Source organism: Protopterus annectens, chromosome 9.part0, assembly GCF_019279795.1.
Source record: "Protopterus annectens isolate FY-2018-M chromosome 9.part0, PAN1.0, whole genome shotgun sequence".
Classification (NCBI taxonomy): domain Eukaryota; kingdom Metazoa; phylum Chordata; order Ceratodontiformes; family Protopteridae; genus Protopterus; species Protopterus annectens.
Window position 1 is genome coordinate 928,802,429 of NC_056743.1, and position 25,165 is coordinate 928,827,593.

The following is a 25,165-nucleotide window of genomic DNA, read 5'->3' on the forward strand; positions in this document are numbered from 1 at the left end:
TAATGAAGGTATTAAAAAAATGTCCTGCCCCTACTTAATAAGTGTTCTCTGTTATCTTAGAGAAGTGAAAGTTTGAAGATGATGAGGAGGAACCTAGACGGGTTCAGGCACCTAGGCGGTGCGACAACCCACTGTGAGACAACTGGAGGTGGAAAGATGGCAGTATGGAAGTTTAGCTGCAGTGACAAATGCCTGCAGACAATTCCCTGCAAAAAGAAAAGAACCCCCTGCACCCTAACCACAGGTGTGAGACAAAAACCCCGTATGTGATCTACACACTACACCCCCTAGAAAACACCGTGTGCAACTAACACTGTAACATGTGCCTAGAATAGGATGCCAAGTGGGCATCAAAGTGGTACACTGAAACCTGTGTGCTGTGGGCAAAGCCTTTATTAATGCAAAATGTAAAGTAATGTGGGAAGTGCTTGGTGCATACTAAACCATGATATAATCATAACTTATAGAAATGTGCCACAGCACGGAGGAAATCCTGCACGTCACTATAGTTACACTTATGTTGCAAGATGTGTTTTAGACGACGCTCCCTTACAACAATTGCCTTCCTTCGTGGTGTCACAGGCATCCCCCGCAACAGAGATTCTCGACGGGTATCTGTTAAGTTCTGCTCCTGTTGAATGTGGATGTCAAGGATGATTTGCTTATAGTCAGACGTGACCAATAAGGGGGTGACCACTGGTGTGGAGCATCTGTCTCCCATGTTGGTAATGACCAGGTCTGGGATATTGGAGCCCCTGGTGGGACAATGGATTAGTTGATCCAGGGCATTGGAATTTATAAATTCCAAGAACCAATGGGAAAAGGAGTTGGTACCTGAGTTGTTGTAAGGGAGCATTGTCTAAAACACATCTTGCAACATAAGTGTGACTATAGTGACGTGCAGGATTTCCTCCGTGCTGTGGCACATTTCTATAAGTTATGACTATATCATGGTTTAGTATGCACCAAGCACTTCCCACATTACTTTACATTTTGCATTAATAAAGGCTTTGCCCACAGCACACAGGTTTTAGTGTACCACTTTGATGCCCACTTGGCATCCTATTCTAGGCACATGTTACAGTGTTAGTTGCACACGGTGTTTTCTAGGGGGTGTAGTGTGTAGATCACATACTGGGTTTTTGTCTCACACCTGTGGTTAGGGTGCAGGGGGTTCTTTTCTTTTTGCAGGGAATTGTCTGCAGGCATTTGTCACTGCAGCTAAACTTCCATACTGCCATCTGTCCACCTCCAGTTGTCTCACAGTGGGTTGTCGCACCGCCTAGGTGCCTGAACCCACCTAGACAGACTTATCAAAACTACGCCACAGCACTCATTACTGGAAGACACTACTATGGAAAACTGCCCTGCTAATCAAAATCCAGAGCAAGAACTGTGTTTATAAACTAGAATGATTAGAAAAAGTAAACACCTACCAAAAAGCTTCTCGGCCAACATGGACAGCTGATCCTCATTTAACTCCTGCTGAGCGGAGGATAAGAACTGCCAGCTGAGCACATCAGCAAGTTGTTTCCAAGGCGCTGCAGGAGGATTGGAAAAGAATGTAACATCCTGCAAAGACACAATTTTTTTTTTTTAATTTGATGAGTACTACTTTCATTAATTATCACTGTGTTCCTCTCCCTTATCTGTAACCTTAGATCAGACATATCTGATACTAAACTGTGTCCCAAAAACAAGATAAGAGAAATAGTGAAAACATTTCAAAATTACAGTGCAAGGTACATTTTAAAGCTGTGTTCCAAGTTACAGAACAGCTGTAGTCTAACAGAAAGACATTTCAGGAAAAAAAGGAAATTTTTAATCTCATCTAATGACATCAGTGTCTTGGGTTCATGACATCACAGTACTCCACGTAAGAGCAGATAAAGTCATGTACCATTGTATTTAAGGAAAAAATGCAAATGACTTGGATAGTGTAACTGCATAAGTTAACTTACCATTAAGGTAAATGCTTGAATAGATCATTATTGAAATAGCCTACACTATAAAATTTATATCCTGCCCAGGATATAACAACCAGCCAGCATACAAAGCTTTAGGACACCTTCCCCATGGCTCAACTGCTGAAAGGCTCAATAAGAGCAGTATAAAGTCAGTGGTAAGGGCACTAAAACTTCAAAGCTTTCTTGCCACAGCATAAGGAAGGTTAGAGGCCTGTTTTTTTTTTTTAGGGGGGGGGGGGTTTCGAGGGAGAAAGGTAAATACAAACATCCACGCCGTGACAAAAAACACAAAACAAGAATGGAGGGATGGTGTCCCTACTGCAACAGTGATTTATCAGCATAGCTACTGTTATGGTAAGTTAATTTACATAACTGTACTACGTTCATCATTAGATCACTGTTGCAGTAGCCTAAATTACATGGGTAGATAGAAGAAGACAGCTGAAGTCCTTGAGCCACTGGATAACTGTCCTAGCAAAAACTGCTATGGACCTGGAAAAAATGTAGCTTGTACTGCTTGCACAGGTATGCACCGAGGACTAAGTTGCTCCCTCTAGAATATGTTAAAGGTCAACCCCTCTCCAAAAAGATAAAAGCCCTAGCAGAATGGGCCTTGACCTTGCCTGGAAAAGACTTGTCATTGTGAGAATAACAGAAAACAGCAGCATGAGACAACTATTTGGAAATTGTCTGTGCTGTCACCAAGTGTCCTTTTATCTCACCTTCAAAAAAAATAAACACTGGCCTGAATTCCTGAAGGCTTTGGTCCTGACAATATAGTGTAAGAGTCGTCCGTGGACCTCCAGAGTTTGTAAAATCTTTTCTCTCTCATTTTTTGGATCTGGAAAAAGGGGGAATAAATGTTTTACTCAAAGTAAACTATGACACCACTTTGGACATAATCATTTTAGGCATAAATGAAAGACTTGTTTTCCAAGACAGCTTGTCCTTACGAAAAGTGAGATAAGGCTAACTCACCATCTTCCTGCAGATGTCAAAGCAATGACTAACACTGTTTTCCAAGTTAAGAACTTCAATTTAGCCTAATAAGCTGGTTCATACGCTTCTCTAGAAAAAAACTGATATCCCAAAAAGCAGCCACCTGTGTTCTAAGTGAACAAATATGCAGAACTTAAAGAAATCCCAATCCCTCAGAGCCACATGCTCCAGGACTCTAAACCTTGTCATCACTATGAACGAAACATGCTGGAGGGACAGGTTCCTGACCCAGAGACTCCCCCATACTCTGGAATAGACTGCCCATACATGTCAAGCAGAGCGCCTCCTTGGCCCTCTTCAAAAGGAACCTTGACGATTGGATCGGAGATAGGAAATTCATCCTGGGGATCACGTCAGTCGCCCTGCTAGACAGGGGTCTAGGGAAGTAAATATTGTGGGAAGAAATATCCAGGGAATTGTTATGGCTAGGCTTGTATAGGCCCTACAGCATATAGCCTAGTACCAACCTATGAACCCCTTTCAAAAACTGTGACTTAAGGTTGAGTAGAAGGTGGGGGATCTATGGGCAAACAAGCAGAAAAGGCTAAACGCTGAATCTTGATAGAAGAATAAGACAGACCAGAGGATAATAACTTGCAAAAGATATTGTAGAATCAGAAACCTATCGGCCTGGTATCAACTACAGTAACTATTCCATTTAGCCACATATGATTTTCAGTTTTGTTTTTTAGCTTCCTTTAATACCTGCAGCATGGCTACAAAAAGCAGGTGCCTAAAAGGTATCAAACCTCTATTATACATGTAATCAGTTGAAGAAGTTACAGGTTCGGATGCAAGTTCACTCTGTGTGTAAGCCAAAAGTAATTGCCCTTGCCCATTTTTAAAAAAAGGGAGAGCTACTGTTACCTGAGACAAAAAGGAAGCTACCATGATAATCTTTGGGAGTCATTCTTAATCTTCAGAATGACCCTGGATATCAGTGTGAAGGCATCTGTCTTCCAGGCCTGTTTGCAAAGAATCCAGACGCAGAATTTCTTTTAAAACTCTGTTGTGAATGGAAGCAAACAGATCTATTTGAGGAGTTTGATTAATTCCACTTACGAGGGTCGGCACTTATTTGCAAGACTGCTTTGCTCTGATGGGATGAAGGTAGCCTGTAAGTGCACAACTGTGAAGAGTTGGCAGGTCCCCAGCAGCCATAGCTGGTTTGCAAATCTCTGATTCTCCCCTGTTTATGTACCACATCACTTTGGTGTGGTCTGTGATTACCAGCAGAGGTCCTTGAGTTCAAAGATGGTTTAGAGATCTAACAGCATTTATTACTGCCATCATTTCTTTAACATTTATGTACTTGAGTATGCAATGCCTATTCCACAGACCCTGAACTTGTCCTTGGAAACAGCTACAGATGCAAAGTTTGACGCACCTACTGTTACAGACTAAATAGGAGCTGGAGGGAAGAAGGGGAGACAGTTGTGTACACTTGCCATAAATGTAGATGTTCGAGTGTATTCACTGTTGCAGTCATTACAATTGGGTTATCCTGCTGGCAGGCTACCCACAGTCGGCCTGAATTCCAAAGTCTAGGTCCAGCGTCGGTTGCTGACGCCTCTTCCCCGATGTCAGTGCGCCAGGGGTATAAAAGATGCAGCTGACGCCATTTTCTTCAGTTTTTCTTGCCCCAGATGTCAGGTGCCCCCAAAAGGGTAGGCTAAAATATGTCAATAAAACATGCATGCACCAAAGTATATAATTTGCCTTCATCTACAAGCAAATACACCACATAGGTTGTATAGAATAGAGAAGTACAGATAAGTTCCAGCAAAGAAATGGGAGATGGTGGGTAACCTGGACTGCAACAGTGAATACACTCGAACATCTACATTTATGGCAAGTGTACACAACTGTACTATGTTCTTCGTGTTTCACTGTTGCAGTCATTACAATTGGGTTGAATCCAAAGCTAAGGTTGGGAGGCTGGAGATAAATAGCATTAGGGGCGGCTATTAGGCCCTGCAGAACTGCAGCGGCAAAGCCTGCCCTGGATTTAGACTAGAGAGGTAACTGATAGTGCTTTGTGAAGGTGCACACTGAACTCCAAGTAGCAGCCTCTAAAATGTCTTTGGTTGGTACTCCCCTGAGGAAGGCTGCTGAAGTGGCTGCTGCTCTGGTTGAATGTGGCCTAATGTCTTTAGGTACTGGCTTGCCATGTTGAGAATAGCACAAATGAATGTAGTGGCCTATCCACTTTGAAATAGTCTGCTTTGAGATAGCCTTTCCTTGTGATCCTGCAGCATATGCCACTAGTAATTGCTCTGTCTTTCTGAAAGCTTTGGTTCTGTTCAAGTAGAAGCGTAGCTGTCTGTGCATGTCCAAAGAATGCAGAACTCTCTCCCCCTTATTCTGTGGGTTTGGATAAAAGGTAGGCAGATGAATAGTTTGGTTAAGGGCCACACTGGACACTACCTTAGGCATAAATGTCGGGTTTGTTCGCAGAGAAACCCTGTCTGGATAAAAAGAAATGATAAAAGGTTCTACAGCCATGAGTGCCTGTAGCTCTGAGACTTGTCTTGCAGAAGTTATTGCTAGGAGCAGAGCTGTTTTCTAAGATAAAAACTTTATATCAGCTGTAGCGGCTGGCTCGAAAGGAGGCAGGGTGAATTTTTCCAAGACATAATTGAGGTCCCATGCAGGTATTGGTGATCTCCTTGGAGGCCTTAAAATTTTGGCCCCTCTGAGGTACTGCCTTAACAAAGGATGAGAGAAGATTGGTGGCTCTGTATTGTAATGAGCTGAAATGGCAGAGGCATGAATTTTTATACATGAAAAAGATAGGCCTTTGTCCAGCATCTCAGTCAAGTATTGCAAAATCTGAGGAGTGTTTGGTACAGCTGTGTCAATTTCCTTGCGCCTGGTTCCAAGCACAGAATCTCTTCCATTTTCCAGCATAGGATTTTCTACTACTAGGCCTCCTGGCTTCCAAAATGACATCCATCACCGCATTAGTGAGAGGTGTGTTTTGTATGACTACATTATCCGCCATGCTGCCAGATTTAAGGTCTTGAGTTGGCTGTGCAGGATATGATTGTTCTGCTGGGACAGTAGATTAGGTACTTGAGGTAAGGTCCAGGCTGGGCATCGAGACAAGTTTCTTAGGACTGGGTACCAGTACTGGCGTGGACAGTCTGGGGCAATCAGTATCATTTTTGGCTTCTCCTGTCTGACCATTAGGAGTACCTTGGGGAGGAGAGGTAGAGGAGGAAAGGCATATACTGTTAAGTTTTTCCAGCTGAAAGATAGAGCATCCACTTTCCATGCTTGTCTGTGATAAGTCCTTGTGCAGAATCTCTTTAGTTGGCAGTTGTGAAGTGAGGCAAACAGATCTATGTCTTGGCATCCCCATTTCCTTGTTATCATGCTGAAGACTTGTGGATCCAATTTCGTGGGGATCCATGAAGTTTCTGCTTAGTTCGTCTGCCAGAGTATGCATCCTTCCTGGCAGGAACTGTGCCTGCAGATGTCCTTGGTAAGTCAATGCTGTGTCCCACAAAGTCATGGCTAGTCTGCAAAGGGGGTAGGAATAAGTGCCTCCTTGCTTATGTACCACATGACCGTGGTATTGTCTGTCTTTATCAGCAGTTGCCCCGGATGCAGTAGGTCCTTGAAGACTGTCAGGGCATTTTAACAGCTAGCATCTCTTTTGATTGATATGTAGATGCATTTGGTTTGTGGACCATGTGCCTTGAATACATCTTCCTGCCATGTGGGCTCCCCAGGCATAATCTGATGCATCTGTTGTCAATGTCTGTGTGGCTGGGGGTAGAGTGAATAGCTGTCCCTTGTTCTGGTGACAGGCCTTCACCCACCATCGAAACTCCTGTTGCAGGCAGGGAATGAGAGTAGCTATTGTTTCCAGGCTGTGGCAATGTTGAGTCCAAACACTTTTTAGGTACCATTGAAGTTTCCTCATATGCAGTCTTGCATATGGAATTAGTAGAATGCAGGATGCCATGAAGTCCAAAGCCTGCAGAATATTTCTTGCAGATAACTGGGCCTTTGTTGGCAACAGTTTGAAATGGGTAGTCAGTTGTCTTTGTTTGTCTGGCGTGAGATAAGCCATCTGGGCAGTAGTATTTAAGCTTGCACCCAGGAATATTATCTCTTGAGAGGGTACTAGTTTTGATTTCTGTTCGGTGACTGTGTACCCTAGGCACTGTTTGCATAGATTTAGCTTTGTCCTCCATTTTCTTCAACACCTCTTCTGCTTTAACACCAAACAAAGTATCATGCTGTAATGGAGCATCTAATAGTTTTGCTTTAACATGATCAGGCAAATTGTGTTCTTTTAACCAAGCATGCCTCCTAATGACAGAACCTGTAACATCGGCCCTGCAGGAGGCCTCTAGAGAATCAAAACCACATTGCAAAGTATGCTTTCCAACTTGTTCAGCTGCATGCAATAAATCCTGCATTTCCTTGTTGTCTGCACATTCTGAATTTGCTGACATTTTCTGTTTAAGCAGTGACATAAGATATTGCTGATATTTAAGCATATGGAATTGGAAATTTAAGGCTCTTACAGCCAAGGTTGCAGAAGTATAAATCTTTTTACGCCATCTGTCTAGGGCCCTAGAATCCCTATCAGAGGGGATAGGGTTTTTTGCAGTAAAATCCTTGACCCCTTTGGGACCCTGAGAGATGGTTTCTGGGTCAGCAGCAGGATTTTTATAAAGAAATTTATGTTCATAGGTTCATACTAGGTTATCTGCCCTAGGGCATTTATAAGCGTAGCCAGAGTGTGTTTGGCTTTCGCCACCCATTTTAAATTAATTTTGCTATGCCTTTTTTCGAGGTTAGTATACTGTACCTCTGTCTAACAGTGACACAGAAGTGATACCCGGGGTAAACCTACGATCTTCCATCCACTCATCAAGATTCCTCTTAAAGGGAGTCAATGAGGAACTCTGCCTAACCTGGACTGGGATTTTATTCCAGAGTGAAGGGAGCCTCTGGGTTATGAATCTGTCCCTCCAGCATGTCCTATTTATTTCAGTGCTGAGGTTCAAGTCTCTTGAGCGCGTAGCTCGATGGGATTTGGATTTTCTGAGGTGCAGCATGTCCATTAATTCCGGGTTGGACATGGCTTTATACGTCAGGCACAGATTGCCTCTGAGCAGGCGGTATGCCACTGAGTAGAGCTGGAGTTTCTTTAACCAGGCAGCATATGGCATCTGTTTGAGCCCTATGATCCTCTTGGTGAGGTACTTTTGGGGTCTTTCCAGTTGCTGCAGGTGTCTGGTAAGGTACATCCCAAAAGGGGCATTGTACTCAATTATGGGCCTGATGAGGGATGAGTAAAGAGGCACGATGACCTACCCTGATCTAGATGTGAATCCCTTCATGATTAGGTGGGCTATATAAAATGTTTTTCTAACCACTTTGGCCACATGGTTGTCAAATGAGAGATTGCTATCAACTTGGGTCCCCAAGTCCCTAATTACTTCTTCTGTACTTAATGGATTACCACCTATGTGGTAATTTGTGGGCACTTTGTTTTTGCCAAAGGGGATGACTATACACTTTTTGGCGTTTAGCTTGAGGCCATGGCTCTGGCACCAGTTGTCTGTTTCTATGTGACCCTTTTGGAGGATGCTTGTGTCGGCTGGAGAGTCGATTATGGCGCCCAGTTTGCAGTCATCTGCAAACTTAGTCAGCCACAGTCCTTCCGTGTTGGCCTGTACCTCCGAGAAATATATACCGAACAAGAGAGGTTCCAGGACTGAGCCTTGTGGGACGCCACTTGTAACTGGTTTGGAGTCTGATATGGCTCCAGAAATTCTAACCATGTGGGTTCTGTCCTTGAGCCAGTTTGCAACCCATCTAATGACATAGGGGTTTATATTTAAGCTGGTGAGCTTATCTATAATGCCCGAGTGGGGTATTGTATCGAAGGCTTTTGTGAGGTCCAGGTAGGCTGTGTGGACCACCTTCCCCTCGTCAATGGCCTTGGTGACTGTTTCAAAGAAATCAACCAGGTTTAAGAGGTAGGATCTGCCCTTAAAGCCGAACTGGGTAGGATCCAGTGTCTGTAGGTCCCCAATATCTTTATTTATGAGGTCCATGATGATCCTTTCCATAGCTTTGCAGACCAAGCTAGTCAGGCTTATGGGGCGATAGTTTCCAGGATCCGTTGAAGAACCACCTTTGTGGAGAGGGACCACTGTTGCTGTACGCCACTCTTTGGGTACATATCCTGTAGTAAGGCTGAGATTGAATGAGAAGTTATGCACCTACCATAATGTTCCATGTTAGTTGTCTTCTTCTCGCCTTTTTTCTTGCTGGATGGGTTCGGAGCCAACCTTAGGCTCCGACTCGGCCTATACTAAAGCTCGAGAGCTATTTACACCGGCTCGAGGCTACCCTATATCCCATAATGCTAGGCGCTATCTACCCAGATCTCGTTTGATAGCTGAAAACCATAGCAGTTTAGCTCTCCAACAAAAGGAGGAGAGGAACCTCGCTAGAAAGTCACCTAGACCTATAGCTACCAGAAGTGATAGCCTAGGGGTCAAGCTGAGGCAAGAAGAAGATCCCCAAGGATCCTTTAGGTCTGTCCAGGCTAGGGGGATGGGGGTGGGATGCAAGAAAGAAGGCGAGAAGAAGACAACTAACATGGAACGTTATGGTAGGTACATAACTTCTCAATGTTAAGTCGTCAATCTCGCCTTCATTCTTGCTGGATGGGACCGCGTCCCTAGCACCTTCACCCTGGGTGGCTCATCGGACCAGACTCTTGAGAACGGTGGAACCAAAATTAGCCCGGCTTCTGGAGGCCATGTCTAATTTGTAATGAGAGATAAAGGTATGAGGAGAGGCCCAAGTGGCTGCCGCACAAATGGAATCTATTGGTAATCTAGCCTGAAAAGCTATTGAGGTGGCTAAAGCTCTGGTTGAGTGAGCCCTGAGCCTTGACGGTAGCTTTTGGCGTCTGAACTGATAGATGAAAGTGATCACAGATGCCAGCCATCTAGAAAGGGTTACTTTGGAAACTGGAAGGCCTTTCTTACCTGCTGCATAAGAAAGGAAGAGCTGCTCAGATTTCCTAGTTTGTTTGGTTCTATCCAAATAGTAACGGAGTTGACGATGAACGTCCCAAAAGTGCAGTTTTTGTTCTGCTCTGCTGGAGTAGTTGGGGAAGAAAACTGGAAGATCAATAGTCTGGTTTAGGTTCGCTTCAGAAGAAACCTTAGGTAAAAGGACGGATTAGTCCTGAGGGACACTCTGTCTTTATGGAAAACTAGATAAGGTGGACGAATGCAAAGGGCCTGAAGCTCTGACACTCTTCTCGCAGATGTTATGGTGACCAGAAAGAGAGTTTTCCAAGATAGCAATTTCAGGGAGCAGGAAGCCGCAGGATCAAAGGGGGGAAGAATCAAGGAGGTTAGAACCAAATTTAAGTCTCACTGCGGTGGGGGGGGGGTGCCTGATTGGGGGCTTAAGCAAAAAGATACCTTTGAGAAAGGTTTTACAAAGCTTATGGGGCATGATACTGGAGTCCGAAAAGCCTGCATGAAAGTTTGAAATAGCCGCTAACTGTACTCTGATGGTGGAGGAAGAAGACCCTGAGTGAAACAATTCAGCTAAGAAGTCTAGGACTGATTGGATAGGGGCAGTAAAAGGATCTATATTTCTGGCTCCTGACCAGAAGGAAAAACGCTTCCACTTGCTGGCGTAAATCCTCCTGGTGGATGACTTTAAGGAAGCTATAAGTATGTCACGTACAGAATGGGAAACAAGGGGAAGCCTGGCTAGGGTTGGAATTGGAGCAACCAAGCTGTGAGGTTGATAGATTGCAGGGAGTGGTGCAGCTGTCCCGACTGATGGGTCAAAAGATCTGGCGCTGGGTCCAGATGCCAGGGCTGCCCCAAGAGGTAACGATGCAGAAACGGGAACCATATCTGACGAGGCCAGTAAGAAGCAATGAGGATCATGGTGGCTCTCAAGGCGGTAGCTTTCTGAATCAACTGAGTGATTAATGGAAAGGGGGGAAAGGCATACATTAGTCCCCGGGGCCAATCGTGGACTAGAGCGTCTCTGGGGGCTGGCCGGGAAGAGGGTGAAGAAGTCGTGGCACTTGCTGTTTTGAGGTGATGCAAAAAGGTCGAAGCAAGGTCGACCCCATTTCTGAAACATTTTTTCCACTATAGTTTGATTGAGAGACCACTCGTGAGGCATGAGAATGGCTCTGCTCAACCTGTCCGCTATGATGTTGGACTTCCCAGGGATGTGCTTTGCTGTCAGAAACCGCTGAGAGGAGATCGCCCACTGCCAAAGTCTGAGAGCTTCTCGACACAAGGGATAGGACTTGGTTCCGCCCTGCTTGTTGATGTACCACACTACGGACATATTGTCCGTCTGAACTGTAATAGTCCCGATGGGAAGAGAGTCCTGAAGGGCTTGCAATGCTAAAAGTACTGCTCTCATCTCCAAGACATTTATGTGCAGGTGGCACTCGAAAGGTTGCCATGTGCCCTGGACTGTCCTGCCCTGAAAATGCCCCCCCCCCGATCAGGGAGGCATCTGTTGTCACCATGGCGACCGGAGGAGGTGGAACAAATGGTCTGCAATGAAGTACTTGAGGGGAGACCATCCACCAAAAAAGGTGTTTCTTGCAAGATAGAGTTATTAAAATGTTGTGTGACATTGGAAGCTGTTGAAAAGACCACTGGGAAAAAAGCATCCATTGAAGGATCCGCACATGAAAGCGAGCTAGGAGAAATAGAGTAATGGCTGCCGCCATGAGACCTAATACCTTCAGGACAAACCTGGCTTGTATTTTGTTGTTCTGAAGAAGGATGTGAACATACCTGCGAATATCTAGAACTCTTTGTTCGGTCAGTTTTGCGGAAAGCCGGACTGTGTCTAAGGTGGCGCCTATGAAGGTAATACACTGACAAGGCGACAAGGCAGACTTTTCGAAATTTATGGAGATACCGAGCCCTGTGCAAGTATGAATGGTGTAATCTATGGAGCGGAGAAGTTGACGCCTGGTGGTGGCAGTGAGGAGCCAGTTGTCTAGATATGGAAACACCTGGAATCCCTGACGTCTCAGATGAGCTGTAACCACTGCCATGCATTTGGTGAACACTCGGGGGGGCTGTAGTGAGACCAAAGGGCAGGGCTCTGAACTGATAAAGACTGGTTCCCAGCCGGAAGCGGAGAAACCTCCTGGAGTGCCTGTGCATTTTGATGTGGTAGTACGCATCCTGAAGGTCTACTGAGCACATCCAATCGTCCTGACCCAGAAAGGGTAGAATGGACTGTAGCGTGACCATCCGGAACTTCGTTCTTCTTACAGACCTGTTTAGTCTGCTGAGATCCAAAATGGGTCTCCAGCCCCCTGTCTTTTTTGGTACTAAAAAGAACTTGGAGTAGATTTCGGATCCTTGTTGGTCTGCTGGGACTGGCTGGATGGCTCTTTTTGCTAGCAGTTTTGATATTTCTACTACTGCTTGTTCCCTTAGACTGGGTGGAACGTCTGGAAGGGGACCTTTTGGCTGAGTTGGGGTGTGGATAAATGGAATTTTGTAACCCTCGGATATGATCGACTGTACCCATTTGTCTTGAGTGAGTGAAAGCCAGGCTTCTGGGTACAGTGATAACCTTCCCCCAACTGCCTCCGAAGGCGGACAGTCGGGCAACTTCTCAGGGATGCTGGAAGGATTTGTCAGAAAGAGACTCTCTGCTACCCTGATTTTGCGGACTTCCTCTGCCACTGGGGCGGCGTCTGTTATTGCCCCCCCCCACCTCTAGAGGGGAACTGACCTCTTGCGTCAGGCGTGACCGCTTGTGGTTTACGGAACCACATCTTCCCACCCTTCTGACCCTTAGGGTATGGTCTAGACGGTGTGGAAAAACGGACTCCCACAGCAGAGAGAGTCTTGCCTTCTTGCTCGCATCGGGTCAAAGTATCCTTCACCTGAGGTCCAAACAAAGCTGAACTGTCAAAGGGGGAGTTCGTGAAGGACGCCTTAAAGGGGTCTGCAAAGTTACAAAGCCGCATCCAGGCATGACGCCTTAAGGCCACGCTTGTGCCTGCAGCCCTGCTCACCCCATCGGCCGCATAGGAAATAAGCCGCATGGAGGAGTTGACAATGGAATTCAGGGTTGCCAAATGGGAATTTATTTTGTCTTGAGACCCCGCAGCTGTTGGATCCTGTAAGACCTCACCCACTTCTTTGAGCATATCTCTTTGAAGGCAGGTGAAGTGGCACAAATAATTCAGCGAACGCATGACAAAGGTCGCTGAAGAAAACATCTGCTTGCCATACCTATCCATAGTCCTAGACTCCTTGTTAGGAGGATGGACAGGTACGCAAGGATCAGCCAGTTCCTTCTTAGTGGCTGCAGCCACCACCATGGCATCAACCGGGACACCCTTGGCTAAAAACTGCTTGTCCGAAGGGGCTGTTATAAATTTGGAAGGCCTCCGTGGGGTAGGTTCCATCATGTCAGGGGCCGTCCATGCCTTCCGCGCCACCACTTCCATGAGGGGGTCGAAAGACAGAGACACCCAGGAGGTGGAAGGGCGAGAGCCAAAAGCCTCCAGGTAAACAGACTCATCCTCGGAAGGGTTAAGGGTAGATCAGTTCCCCCTCTGCTTCAGGATTTCAAGGATGTCTGAAAAGGAGACATCCTCAGAGGGGGACTGCGGGGACCATTCCGACTCATCCAAGTCGGTATCCGATGTGACGGACTCAGGGGAGTACACATGCTTCCTCTTACATTTCCTCTTCCGAGGGGGTTCCCCTGACGGATCAGGGGAAACCTCAGAAGAGGAGGATATTCCCAATGGGGAAACCTGAGGCGTTGGATCTCTACGGTCAGGAATGAGAGGGTGGGTAGAGAACGCAGCAGGCACTACAGAGGGAGGAGCTGAGGGAGCCAACCGTGGAGCAGGCACAGGGGCCAGCACGCTCCTCCTGACTTCGAAGGCGCCCCTATCAGGCAGGGTAGAAGGTCCCCGCTCCGAAGAGATAAGGACCCCTCCCGGCACCGAGAGGGACGGCTCCTAAGCCGATGTCAGGGCCAAACTTACCAGCGCCGAAGGTCCGAGAGGGAGAACGGGGTCGGACAAGGGTCCGATGCCACTCGCCCCCTCGGAGCCGACGAGGAAGTCCATGCGTCCGGATCCCTCCAAGGATGGGACCATGGAAGAGACCGGAGCCGACGACAGAGTCGAAATGTGAGGTATCGGCTCCGACGTGTCGACGGCCAAGGCTCCAACAAGCTCCGGCTCTGAACTCAGAGGAAGAGTTGGAGGAGGAATCGAAGATGGGGTGGGGATAGCCACTGTCTATTGAGAAGGGCTATGAAGCATTTGGGCTAGTGCCTGAGACTTAAGAAGTCTACTAACCACCCTCTCGACGTCATGGTCCGAGAGCCTGGAAGACCTGGAGGAATGGGTGATGACTCCGCTCAGAGAGTAAGGGAGACCAAGGAGCCGAGTGAACAGACTCCAAGGATGGAGACCTGGACCTCTTTTGGCTGGCAGACGGCGCCGACACCACTATCGGCGCTGACTGTGTCCCGGAAACATTGGCTCCAGTTCGAGCCGATGTAGAAGATTGAACCTAAGGAACATCGACTCCAGCCAGAGCCAATGAAGACTGTGTCTTGGAAACATCGGCTCCAGACGGAGCCGATGAGACAGCAGTTCGAGAACCACCAGTCGAAGGCTCTGAGCTCGGAGCCGACGGCTTAGATGGCTTCGAAGGCTTCCCCAACGAAGACTTGGTCGGGGAACCTTCAGGCTTTTACAAGCCCCTCAAAATCAATTTACTTCTGCGTTCCTGCAGGACTCTTGGGCTGAACGCATGACAGACCAAACAAGAGTCCTGCAGGTGCAGAGGGCCCAGGCAATAAACACAAGAAGTGTGACAGTCTTGTCAGTGACATTTTCTGACAGCACGAGTCACACTTCTTGAAGCCTGAGACCCTGGTGTCTTTTGATATCTTAAGAACAGAAAACTAAACACTCACACACACACAGACACCCTATTAAGTAAAGTCAGTCACACAGAAAAATTAAACTGACAAGGCAGAAAAAAGGCCCAAAGGCTTAACCCTATAACAAAGGGAATTAAAAAAGGTCTTAAAAGGGATTAAAAGGGGCCTAAAGGGGGATTAGCTATGAATGGGAAGCTAATGGGATGGCCGCTAACTAAACTTAAGAAAAACCCAGTCTAAAAATAGCAATTTTTTTAAAAAGAAAAACTTCTAACCTGAAGAGCCGGTAGTAAACGCACCTCGTAGCTGTAAGCGGCAAACGAGATCTGGGTAGTTAGCGCCTAGCATTATGGGATATAGGGTAGCCTCGGGCCGGTGTAAATAGCTCTCGAGCTTTAGTATAGGCCGAGTCGGAGCAGAAGGTCGGCTCCAAACCCATCCAGCAAGAATGAAGGCGAGATTGACAACTTAACATCAGTAGTTTTATGTTTGGGATTAGCTCTTCTTGGAGTTCATGTAGGACGCAGCCCGGGACACCATCTGGTCCCATTGATGTTGTGTTTTTTGCTTTGGAGAGGGCGGCTCCTACCTGAGCATCTGAGATGTCGGGGGGGGGGGCAGCACTCTGCTGGGATAAATATTTGCCCTTTTGGTGGGGGGGGGGGAGAAGTTTGCGCTGAACCTGTCAGCTAGGATGTTGGCAATGTCTGTGGGTTCGGTGTATTTTTTGTCATTTTGGACTAATTCTGAGCATATCTGGGAATTCCCACCCAGGTTCCTAACATAACTAAAGAAAGCCTTGTGATTATCCTTAGTGTCCTGTGCAATTTTTCTCTCGAAGCTGGCCTTAGACAATTTTATGAGTGCCCATAGTTTTTTGCTAATACTGATCAGAGATGCCTTCCCTTTTTGGGATTTTGCTCTATCATGTAGTACCTTCCTCCTTCTATTGTATAGTTTGTTTATGGCTGGGGTCCACCAGACAGGACGTCTGCCTTTGGAGTATTGGGTCTTGGTTTTATTTGGGATTGCATGATCCATGCATTCCTGAAGGTGTTCATAGAATGCATTTATAAAGGATTCTGCGGTCTGGGCCGTATTTTCCACAGGTCCGGGGGCTTTGAAGGATTCTACCTCGGTTTTGAGGAGTGTGAAATTTGCTTTAGAGAAGTTTTTCACTGTGGTTTTCAGGGCAGGGGGTGGAGTCGGGATGTGAATATCCAGTGAGATTAGTTTATGGTCTGATCTTACCAGTGAGGGATACACTTCTGGTCTGGAGCATAGAGTCCCCATGTTGGTGATGATCAGGTCCAGTATGTTTTCCCCTCTTGTGGGAGTGGTAATAAGAAGTTATGTACTCACCATAATGTTCCATCTGAGTAGGTGGCTTCATTTGTCTGCAACCTGTGGGTCTTGGATCCGATATCGGATCCGAACCGGCAACTTGTTTCATAGCCAATGGATCCGAGCTCCTAGCTCCTCCCCTCACCCATAATCCCCTGCCAACCCTCCATGACCTCAGATTAAATTTGCCCCTCTACAGATACCCAAAAAGGGTATTCCAATAAAACAACTCACATAGATCCACTGAAGGCCAGGGGGAAGGTGGGGGGGGGGATGGTTGGAGACAAATGAAGCCACCTACTCAGATGGAACGTTATGGTGAGTACACAACTTCTTAATCTGAAGTAGGGACTTCATTTGTCAGCAACCTGTGGGACAGAGTCCCCAGCTACCTGAATCTTGGGTGGCCATCATGGAAGGATATTGTGGAGCACCGCAGAGCCAAAGGATGCTCTCCCTCTAGAAATTACGTCCAGTTTGTAGTGGTTAATAAAGGTATGAGATGAGGCCCAAGTGGCTGCCGAACAAATATCATCCAAAAGAACTCTAGATTTGAAGGCCGAAGAAGTAGAGATGGAACAAGTGGAATGTGCGCGAACTCCTTCAGGTGCGGGTCTCCCAGAAGCTTGGTATGCTAAAAGAATACATTGGGAAATCCAGCGTGACAGGGAGATTTTTGATACTGCTTTCCCCAAATTAAATTTGGCAAAGGAAATGAACAGCTGGTCGGATTGCCTGTGACCAGCGGTTCTATGAGTATAAAAACGCAGCTGCCTATGAACATCTAATGAATGCAGCTTGTACTCTCCTTTATTCTGATATTTAGGAAAGAAGACAGGTAGATTTATGGATTGATTTATATTGGTTTCTGATGCTATTTTGGGAAGGAAGGAGGGATTGGTCCTGAGGTACACTCTGTTCGGATGAAAGATCAAGTAAGGAGGTTTCACAGGAAGGGCTTGAAGCTCCGAAACTCTTTTCGCTGAAGTAATGGCTACAAAGAATGCTGTTTTCCAGGACAAGTATTTGAGATCCACTGAAGCGGCAGGTTCAAATGGTGGAGCAGTCAGGGCTTGAAGAACTAGTGAAAGATCCCAAGGGGGTACAGCTTCTTTTATAGGGGGGTCTAAGCAAAAAGGTGCCCTTAAGAAAGGTTTTACACAATTTGGCCGACATCAAGGGCCCTGTGTCATGTCCAACATGGTAATGGGAGATGGCAGCCAATTGTACTTTGACAGTTGAGCAACTAGCGCCTTCCCGAAAAAGTTCGGTTAGGAAGTCTAGTATGGATGGAAGAGGAGCCGTAAAGGGATCTAGGTTATGATGCTCCACCCAGACGGAGAAAAGCTTCCATTTACTGCGGTACACTTTCCTGGTGGAAGATTTATGCACTGCCACGAGGATGGCTTTGACTGGTGAAGAGATACTGGGAGTCCTAACTAGGAGTGGGACTGGAGCAACCAAGCTGTCAGCTTCAGACTGTCCAGATTTGGGGTCAGTAAGCCCGATGGATGGGAGACTAGATCCGGACTGGGATCCAGAATCCAGGGGGGATTCACTAGGTGAGACCACAGGTAAGGGAACCAAATTTGCCGAGGCCAGAATGGGGCAATGAGGATCATCCTGCTCCCCAACCGCGAGGCTTTCTGTAAGAGCTGCAGCATCAGGGGTAGAGGAGGATAGGCATAAAGTAGACCGGGCGGCCAAGCATGCACCAGAGCGTCTCTTGGAGTTTCCTCTGGAGGGGGAATCAGAGTGAAGAAATTGTCGCATTTGGTATTTGAGGGAGAGGCAAAAAGATCGCAGCAGGGTTGCCCCCATATTGCGAATATCTGCTTCGCTACTAGTGGGTTGAGAGACCACTCGTACGGGGTAAGAAGGGTGCGGCTGAGTTTGTCCGCTAGGATGTTGGCCCGCCCCGGAATGTGCGTTGCAATCAAAGCGGTTGGTGGAAATCGCCCATTCCCACACTCTCATGGCTTTGCGGCACAGAGGGTAAGACCTGGTTCCCCCCTGTTTGTTGATGTACCAGGCAACAGACATGTTGTCCGACTGAATTGCAATAGTTCCTACGGGGAGGAGCTTCTGAAGTGCTTGCAACGCGTACAGCACCGCTCTCATCTCCAGAACGTTGATATGGAGGGAGGTCTCTGTACCGTTCCACGTGCCTTGGATGGTCCTGCCTGAGTAATGCCCCCCCACCTGAGGTGGGAGGCATCAGTGGTCACCGTGGCAAGAGGGGGAGAGGTGCAGAAAGGTCGGCCTGTATGGAGATCCGGAGCATGAAGCCACCATAATAGGGCCCTCCTGCAAGCTTTGCTGATAGCGATGGGGTGATGGAGAGGAAAGGACAGAAAGGACCATTGTACTAGAAGGGTCCACTGCAGTACCCTCATATTCAGACGGGCGCATGGAAGGAGCGTTATCGCTGCCGCCATGGAGCCCAGCGCCCTCAGGACCAATTCCGCCGGTGGTGCTTCTGACTGGAGGATGGCCCGTACATGGAGTTGCAAATTCCGTAGTCATTCCGACGTCAGGAAGGCTCGTAGATCTCTGGTGTCTATTCTCGCTCCTATAAATTCTATGACTTGTGTCGGGGCCAGAAAAGATTGTCAGCATTGATGGTGATGCCTAATTGGGGGGCTAGGCGGAGAAAGAAATCTCCGGCTGAGCAAAGTAGATGCCTTGTTGGGGCGGCCAGGAGCCAGTCGTCCAGGTACGGGAAGACCTGCATTCCCTGGAGTCTCAGGTGGGCCACTATCACTGCTAACACCTTGGTGAACACCCTGGGAGCTGTGGTGAGGCCAAAGGGAAGGACCCTGAACTGGTAGCGACTGGCTCCCAGCCAGAAGCGGAGGAACCTCCTGGATCGTCTGTCCATTAGAATGTGGTAGTACGCATCCTTGAGGTCTATAGAGCACATCCAATCATTCTCCCTTAGAAGGGGAAGAATAGATTGAAGAGTGACCATTCAGAATTTTTCCTTGGTTACCGACAGGTTCAAATGGGACAGGTCTAGAATTGGTCTCGAGTCCCCCGTCTTTTTTGGCACCAAAAAGAACCTGGAGTAGAACCCTAATCCGAGCTGGTCTTGGGGGACGGGCTGGATGGCTCTTTTTTCTAGCAGCTGCTGAATCTCTGCGGCTGCAGCCTCCCTCTGATCGGGTGGTACATCGGGGAGGTTCTTGAATTTGGGGACATGAAGTAATGGAATTTTATATCCTCTGGATATAATTCGAAGCACCCAGCGGTCTGTCGTGATGGACTCCCATGCCGCTAGGTGCTCCGAGAAGCGCCCCCCGACTGCCTCCAGAGTGGAGCAGCCGGGCAACCCTTCAGGGCTGCTGCGTGGGCTGGTCAGAGAAAGGTTCTCTGGACCCAAAGTTCCTCGGAGCCCCTCTGCCCCTGGGGTGGCGTCCTCCCTGTCCTCCTCTGCCACGGAAGGACTGGTTGTCCGGAGCAGGTTGGGAGTGTTGCGATTTCCGGAACCACATCTTCTTCTGACCCTTTTGGTTCTTCGAAAAGGACCACTGGGGAGCAGAGAAGTGGACTCCGACGGCAGACAACTTCTTCCCATCCTCCTTGCTCTGGATTAGTGTCTCACGAACCGTTTTGCCAAACAGGGCAGAACCATCGAAAGGGGCGTTCGCAAAGGACGCTTTAAAAGGCTCCGCAAAGTCACAATGACGGAGCCAGGCCTGACGTCTCATGACTAGGCCCGCTCCGTTAGCTCTAGCGGCTCCCTCGGTGGTGTGGAACAATAGCCGCATAGAGGTAATTGAAATAGATCTCAGAGTGGCCATTCGGGTGGAGTACAACTGTTTGTTCTCCGTCGACATGGACTCAGGGGGGGAGGCAGCGTATTCTTTGATAAGATCCCGCTGCATCCTGATGATGTGTGCCATATAGTTCAGAGACCTTACCGAAAAGGTCGCTGAACTAAAAACTCGCTTCCCTAAGCGATCCATCGAGCGGGACTCCTTGCTCGGTGGATGGACTGAAGGGCTCTCCTGAGCTAGTTCCCTCTTCGTGGCTGCCGCTGTTAACATGGCATCTACGGGGACCCTTGTTCCAGTGTGACCGGTCTGCGGGGGGCTCAGTATCCTGTCCGGGCATTTGGGGACTGGCTCCACGGTGTCCGGGTCCTTCCACGCCCTGGTGGTAATAAGGTCCCCCAGGGGGTCGGCTGGAGGGGACACCCAAGAGGTAGACGGGCCTGCTTCAAATGCCTCCAGAAACACGGACTCATTGGAGGAAGCCTTGGGGCAAACCACCCACGTCTGATCCTAAGCATTTCCATGATGTCTCCAAAGGAGACATCCTCAGGGGGTGATCTTGGGGAGCCTTCCCCTTCATCCAAGTCTGTGTCCTCAGTTAAGGACTCAGGGGAGACCACGTGCCTCCTCTTGCACTTGTGCTTGTGAGGCACTTCCTCGGGGGGGGGGGGGCTGTCCGAGGAGGTCTCGCCAGCAACGTCCTGTTCCAATGGAACAACCTGGGACATTGAAGCAGGCTGTCCCTGAGGCCGGGTGATGGAAATCTGGCCCAGCAGAGAGGGAGTGCAGGGTGGAGCCGAGACGAGGGCCGGGGGTCCGGATGCTCTCGACAGAGCCCTCTCCACTACATCGAAGGCCGAGGGTGAACCACTCTCCCAGGGCTCAGAGAGCCGACGAAGGGATTGGAGCCGGCGCTGAGACCATCGGATCCGAAGGACCAGTGTGCTCTGACCTGGACGGAGCCGAAGCTCGGCCCATGGCTCTGAGAGGTCGGATCCGACAGACTCGAGGGCAGGGTCGGATCCGAAGTACCAAGTACTGTCGTTGCCGACCCACCCCCGGCTCCGACGCTGCCCAGCTCCGAACACTCCGAACCCGGGTAGCGGGTCGGAGAAGGAGCAATTGGAGCAAAAAAAGATTGGAGCAAAAAAAGATGTGAAGCTCTCCCCCGAAGGGGGGGGGGGGGCAAGATTACTCCCATCTGCAGCTGGGCCTGGATGAACCTTCTCATCATACGGTCCAAGTCTGCATCTGACATACTGAAAGTTGATCTCGACAGGGCCACCGAGGCAGGCCTGGAATGCCGCCTCGATGACCTTGATGGAGATCGGGCCTCCTCCTCGGGCCCTGGGGAGAAGCAAGGAGATCGGAGCCAAGGAGGAGGAGACCTAGAAGCTGTGGAGGGAGAAGCCCGCTTAGCTGGCGGGGCCGAAGCGGAGGCCTCGGCCCGCCGCTTGTGGTGTTTCTCCCTCCGTTTCTCCCTCCTAGCCTCCCTGTCCTCCGGCGCTTTAGCAGGAGTTTGAGTCCCGGCCGGAGGAAGGGGGGCAGGAGTGGCAATGACCACAGCCTGTGGTAGTGCCATGGCAGCAGCGGAGGCCAGAGCCGAGTCCGGGGGCAAAAGTCCCGCCAGGACCAGCTTCGACCTCCGCTCTTTCAGTGCCCTGGGGTTGAATGCTGCACAAATGGTACAGCCTGAGGAGAGGTGTTTAACCCCAAGGCACCGAACGCACTGAGTGTGGCCATCAGCCGGGGAGAGCTTATGGCCACACTCAGTACATTTTGAAAAAATGGCTTTTGGGGCCTCAGCCATACTTGAAGAAAAAAAGTGCTACACAAACACACAGGCCCCAAAACACAAACACACACACACACTCACTAACGACCAGCGAAGGGAGGGAAAAAACTATATAAAAAAAATATAAAATACAGGGAACCTGACTCTTACACACTTTTTAAAGTTAACGATAGAGGAAAGTTGAATAAAATTACACTTAACTGACAAATTTGCTAAGAGATCAAAAGAATCCAGCCATCCACAAGCTCGGCAAACTAGATCTGTGGTCATGGAGGGATGGCAGGGGATTATGGGTGAGGGGAGGAGCTAGGAGCTTGGATCCATTAGCTATGAAACAAGTTGCCGGCTCGGATCCGATATCGGATCCAAGACCCACAGGTTGCTGACAAATGAAGTCCCTACTTCAGATCAAGTTGTTCCATAGCAGTTGAGTTTATAAATTCTAGGAACCTTTGGGCTAGGGTGTTGGAGCTAGAGTAATGCTCCCAGTCTATGTTTGGGTAGTTGAAGTCGCCCAATATAATTGTGTTTGGAGAGACCTTCATATTTTCCAGTGTTCTCAGGAAGGCCAAGTGGGGTTCCTGGGTTTGGGAGGGTGGTCTGTAGCAGGCTATAAACTGGAAGGCAGTTTTACCCACTGTTAGTTGCACATGGATAGTCTCTGATGCTTCGTGCTGTGCCACCAACCTGGAGGTGTGGCTATCTTTGACGAATATTGACACTCCCCCTCCTTTTGTGGTACGGTCCAAGTTTTGGGGCTGAAAAGCATGGTATGAGGTATAACCTGGTAGTGCTGGGGTGCTCTCGGGAGTCTTGAACCAGGTTTCTGTTACTGCACAGATATCGATGCTCTCCATGCTAAGGAGAGTTTTGAGTGCGTGCATCTTGAGGTTTAGACTTCTGGCATTGAGTAGCATTACTCTTAGTTTCTTATCCCTTGTGATACCTAAGGAGGTGGGTTTGTCTTTTGAGCCTTGCCTAAAAAAGGCACTATGGGGGTAGCAAGAACTTTTGCCAATATCCGAAAGCCCAGGGGTGACAGGTGCAAGCCGTCCCTAGCGAAGCATCGTGGTTTGTCGAGCATGTCATCCCAGGCTGACAGGCATTGGATCCCCTTTGAATGTCACCAATACTTAAGCCATTTGTTGAAGTTGATCATCTTGTCTTCATATTGTGGCATCATTCTTGGTGAGGGTAAGATGCTACTCAAGGTCAGGGTCATACTGGCCTGGGCTACATGCTCAGAGAGCTCCTCTATGTCTCTTTTCATGTAGTCCCGGGAGTTACGTCTCAGGTCATTCACACCAGCATGGACATTGACTGAGTCATATTTGTACTTGCCTTGGAGTGACCTGAGTGCTTGTGTTATGTGGCGGATCCTAGCGCCCGACAGGTAGCTCACAGTGACCTTCTCCTTGTTCAGCCAGGTGAGCGGGACGTCAGTGTGCCTGACGATAGAGTCACCTATTACAAGTGTATCAGGTGTGTTGTTTAGCCTTAAGGGCTGTGACTGTTCGGCACACTGGCTTTGTGAGCTATGTGTTGCACGTGTTTTGTTTTGTAGTAGCGGTTGCTTGGGTGTCTGCTTTGGAGGTCTCTGCTGCTTAGGCAGATTTTTATTTAGAGCCTCCGAGTATGTTTTTGTGTGTTTATGTGTTTGGTTTGCTGTCGTAGTAGGTCTATGTGAGACTGGAATTGTAGTGAGTGTGGTTTCCTTCTCCTCCTGACTGGTTTCGCCAGGACTGAGTTGAGAGAGCTTAGCCTCCAGTATGGCTATATGGTTGCATCTCTCACATGTGTTGGAATTTGTTGGGAGGAGGAGAGGGTTGTCTGTGTACATGAGGCAGTTGTAACATTGCCTCAAGATTCACCAGCTGGACCGGAGAGGAGACTGACAACTGACCTTTGGACATGCTAGAATAGTATTGGGAATTCCTTTATAATTGAAAAAAAGGGCCAATGGGGAACGAGGTACTCAAGGGGAGTTTGTGAGGGTGTAGTGCTTTTAATATTTTAGTGCTGACTTATATAATTGCTTTAGTGAGCAAGTGCCTGGTAACTTAAATGCAATGCGTTACAGGTAACTTAAATGCAAAAACGACAAACAGTAACTTTCTTTCAAGTGAAACAAGGAAATAAGTACAGTAAGCAATGCATATATCACTAGGGATCCACAGAAGCACTGAAAAGCCGCGTTTTAGGTGGAATTAGCGTTTCAGGGAAATAACAAGCAAACAAACAAGCAGCATACAAATAAAGCTAGATTCAGCAGGCCTGGATCTAGTCTATGCTACAGCAAACAAGGTGTACCAATTTCATTAAGAAACAGTTCAAATATGCAGGCACTATAAGCCTTTTACCAGAAATTCCCAGCTCAGAAGGGCAGAGTCCAGCCTCTCCTCCCACAAGAGTGCAGACCACGAACCTTCTTAATGTAAAATAACTGGCCTGAAGCCCAAGTGCTTAAACCAGAACTAATACACTTTTAGAATAACAAACACTGAGCCCTCAATCAGCAGTTCACAACTTAGATGGATGTAAGCGACCTGTCCTGCCACCACAGTGCAGGCCACAAACCTTCCTAATGGAAAACAAGTGGTCTGAAGCCAGAGTGCTTAATCCAAAAGACTTGGAATAATAGCTACACTTTAATCAAGTTACTACCAAGCAGTAATAAATACAATTGAATAATTTAAAGAATGCCTGGATTAGTGCTCAAGTTATACAAACAAAGCTAAATCCAGCAGGCCTGGATCTAGTCTATGCTACAGCAAACAATGTGTACCAATTTCAGTAAGAAGCAGTTCAAATATGCAGGCACTATAAGCCTTTAACCAGAAATTCCCAGCTCAGAAGGGCAGAGTCCAGCCTCTCCTCCCACAAGAGTGCAGACAACGAACCCTTGTAATGTAAAATAACTGGCCTGAAGCCCAAGTGCTTAAACCAGAATTAATACACTTTTAGAATAACTGACACTGAGCCCTCAATAAGCAGTTCCCAACTTAGAAGGATGTAAGCTACTTGTCCTGCCACCACAGTGCAGGCCACAAACCTTCCTAATGTAAAACAACTGGTCTGAAGCCCAAGTGCTTAAACTAAAAGGCTTAGAATGAGTTACACCAAGCAGTAATAAATACAATTGAGTACTTTTAAGATGACGCAAAAGCAAAATAAAGTAGGGAGAAACACAAATACAGTAAAAGCAGATTTTTTTTTTTTTTTTTGAGTGAGCAAATGAGATGGGCCCAGGAGTTACAGGACAGAAACAAGTGCAAATGCAGGTCTTCAAATCAGAATGTTGAGAGAGATGGAAG

The 25,165-nt window shown here is 47.8% G+C and overlaps 1 protein-coding gene across 2 annotated transcripts in view; it reads right to left on the reverse strand.

Moving 5' to 3' along the window:
• Positions 1 to 25,165, reverse strand: part of LOC122811674 (zinc finger CCCH domain-containing protein 10-like) — a 3,783,075-nt gene that overhangs the window by 754,715 nt on the left and 3,003,195 nt on the right. For both annotated transcript variants that reach the window (XM_044083671.1, XM_044083670.1), the window contains one exon: positions 1,437 to 1,572. In XM_044083671.1, the coding sequence (XP_043939606.1) occupies positions 1,437 to 1,572 (136 nt within the window). The remainder of the gene's footprint in view (positions 1 to 1,436; positions 1,573 to 25,165) is intronic.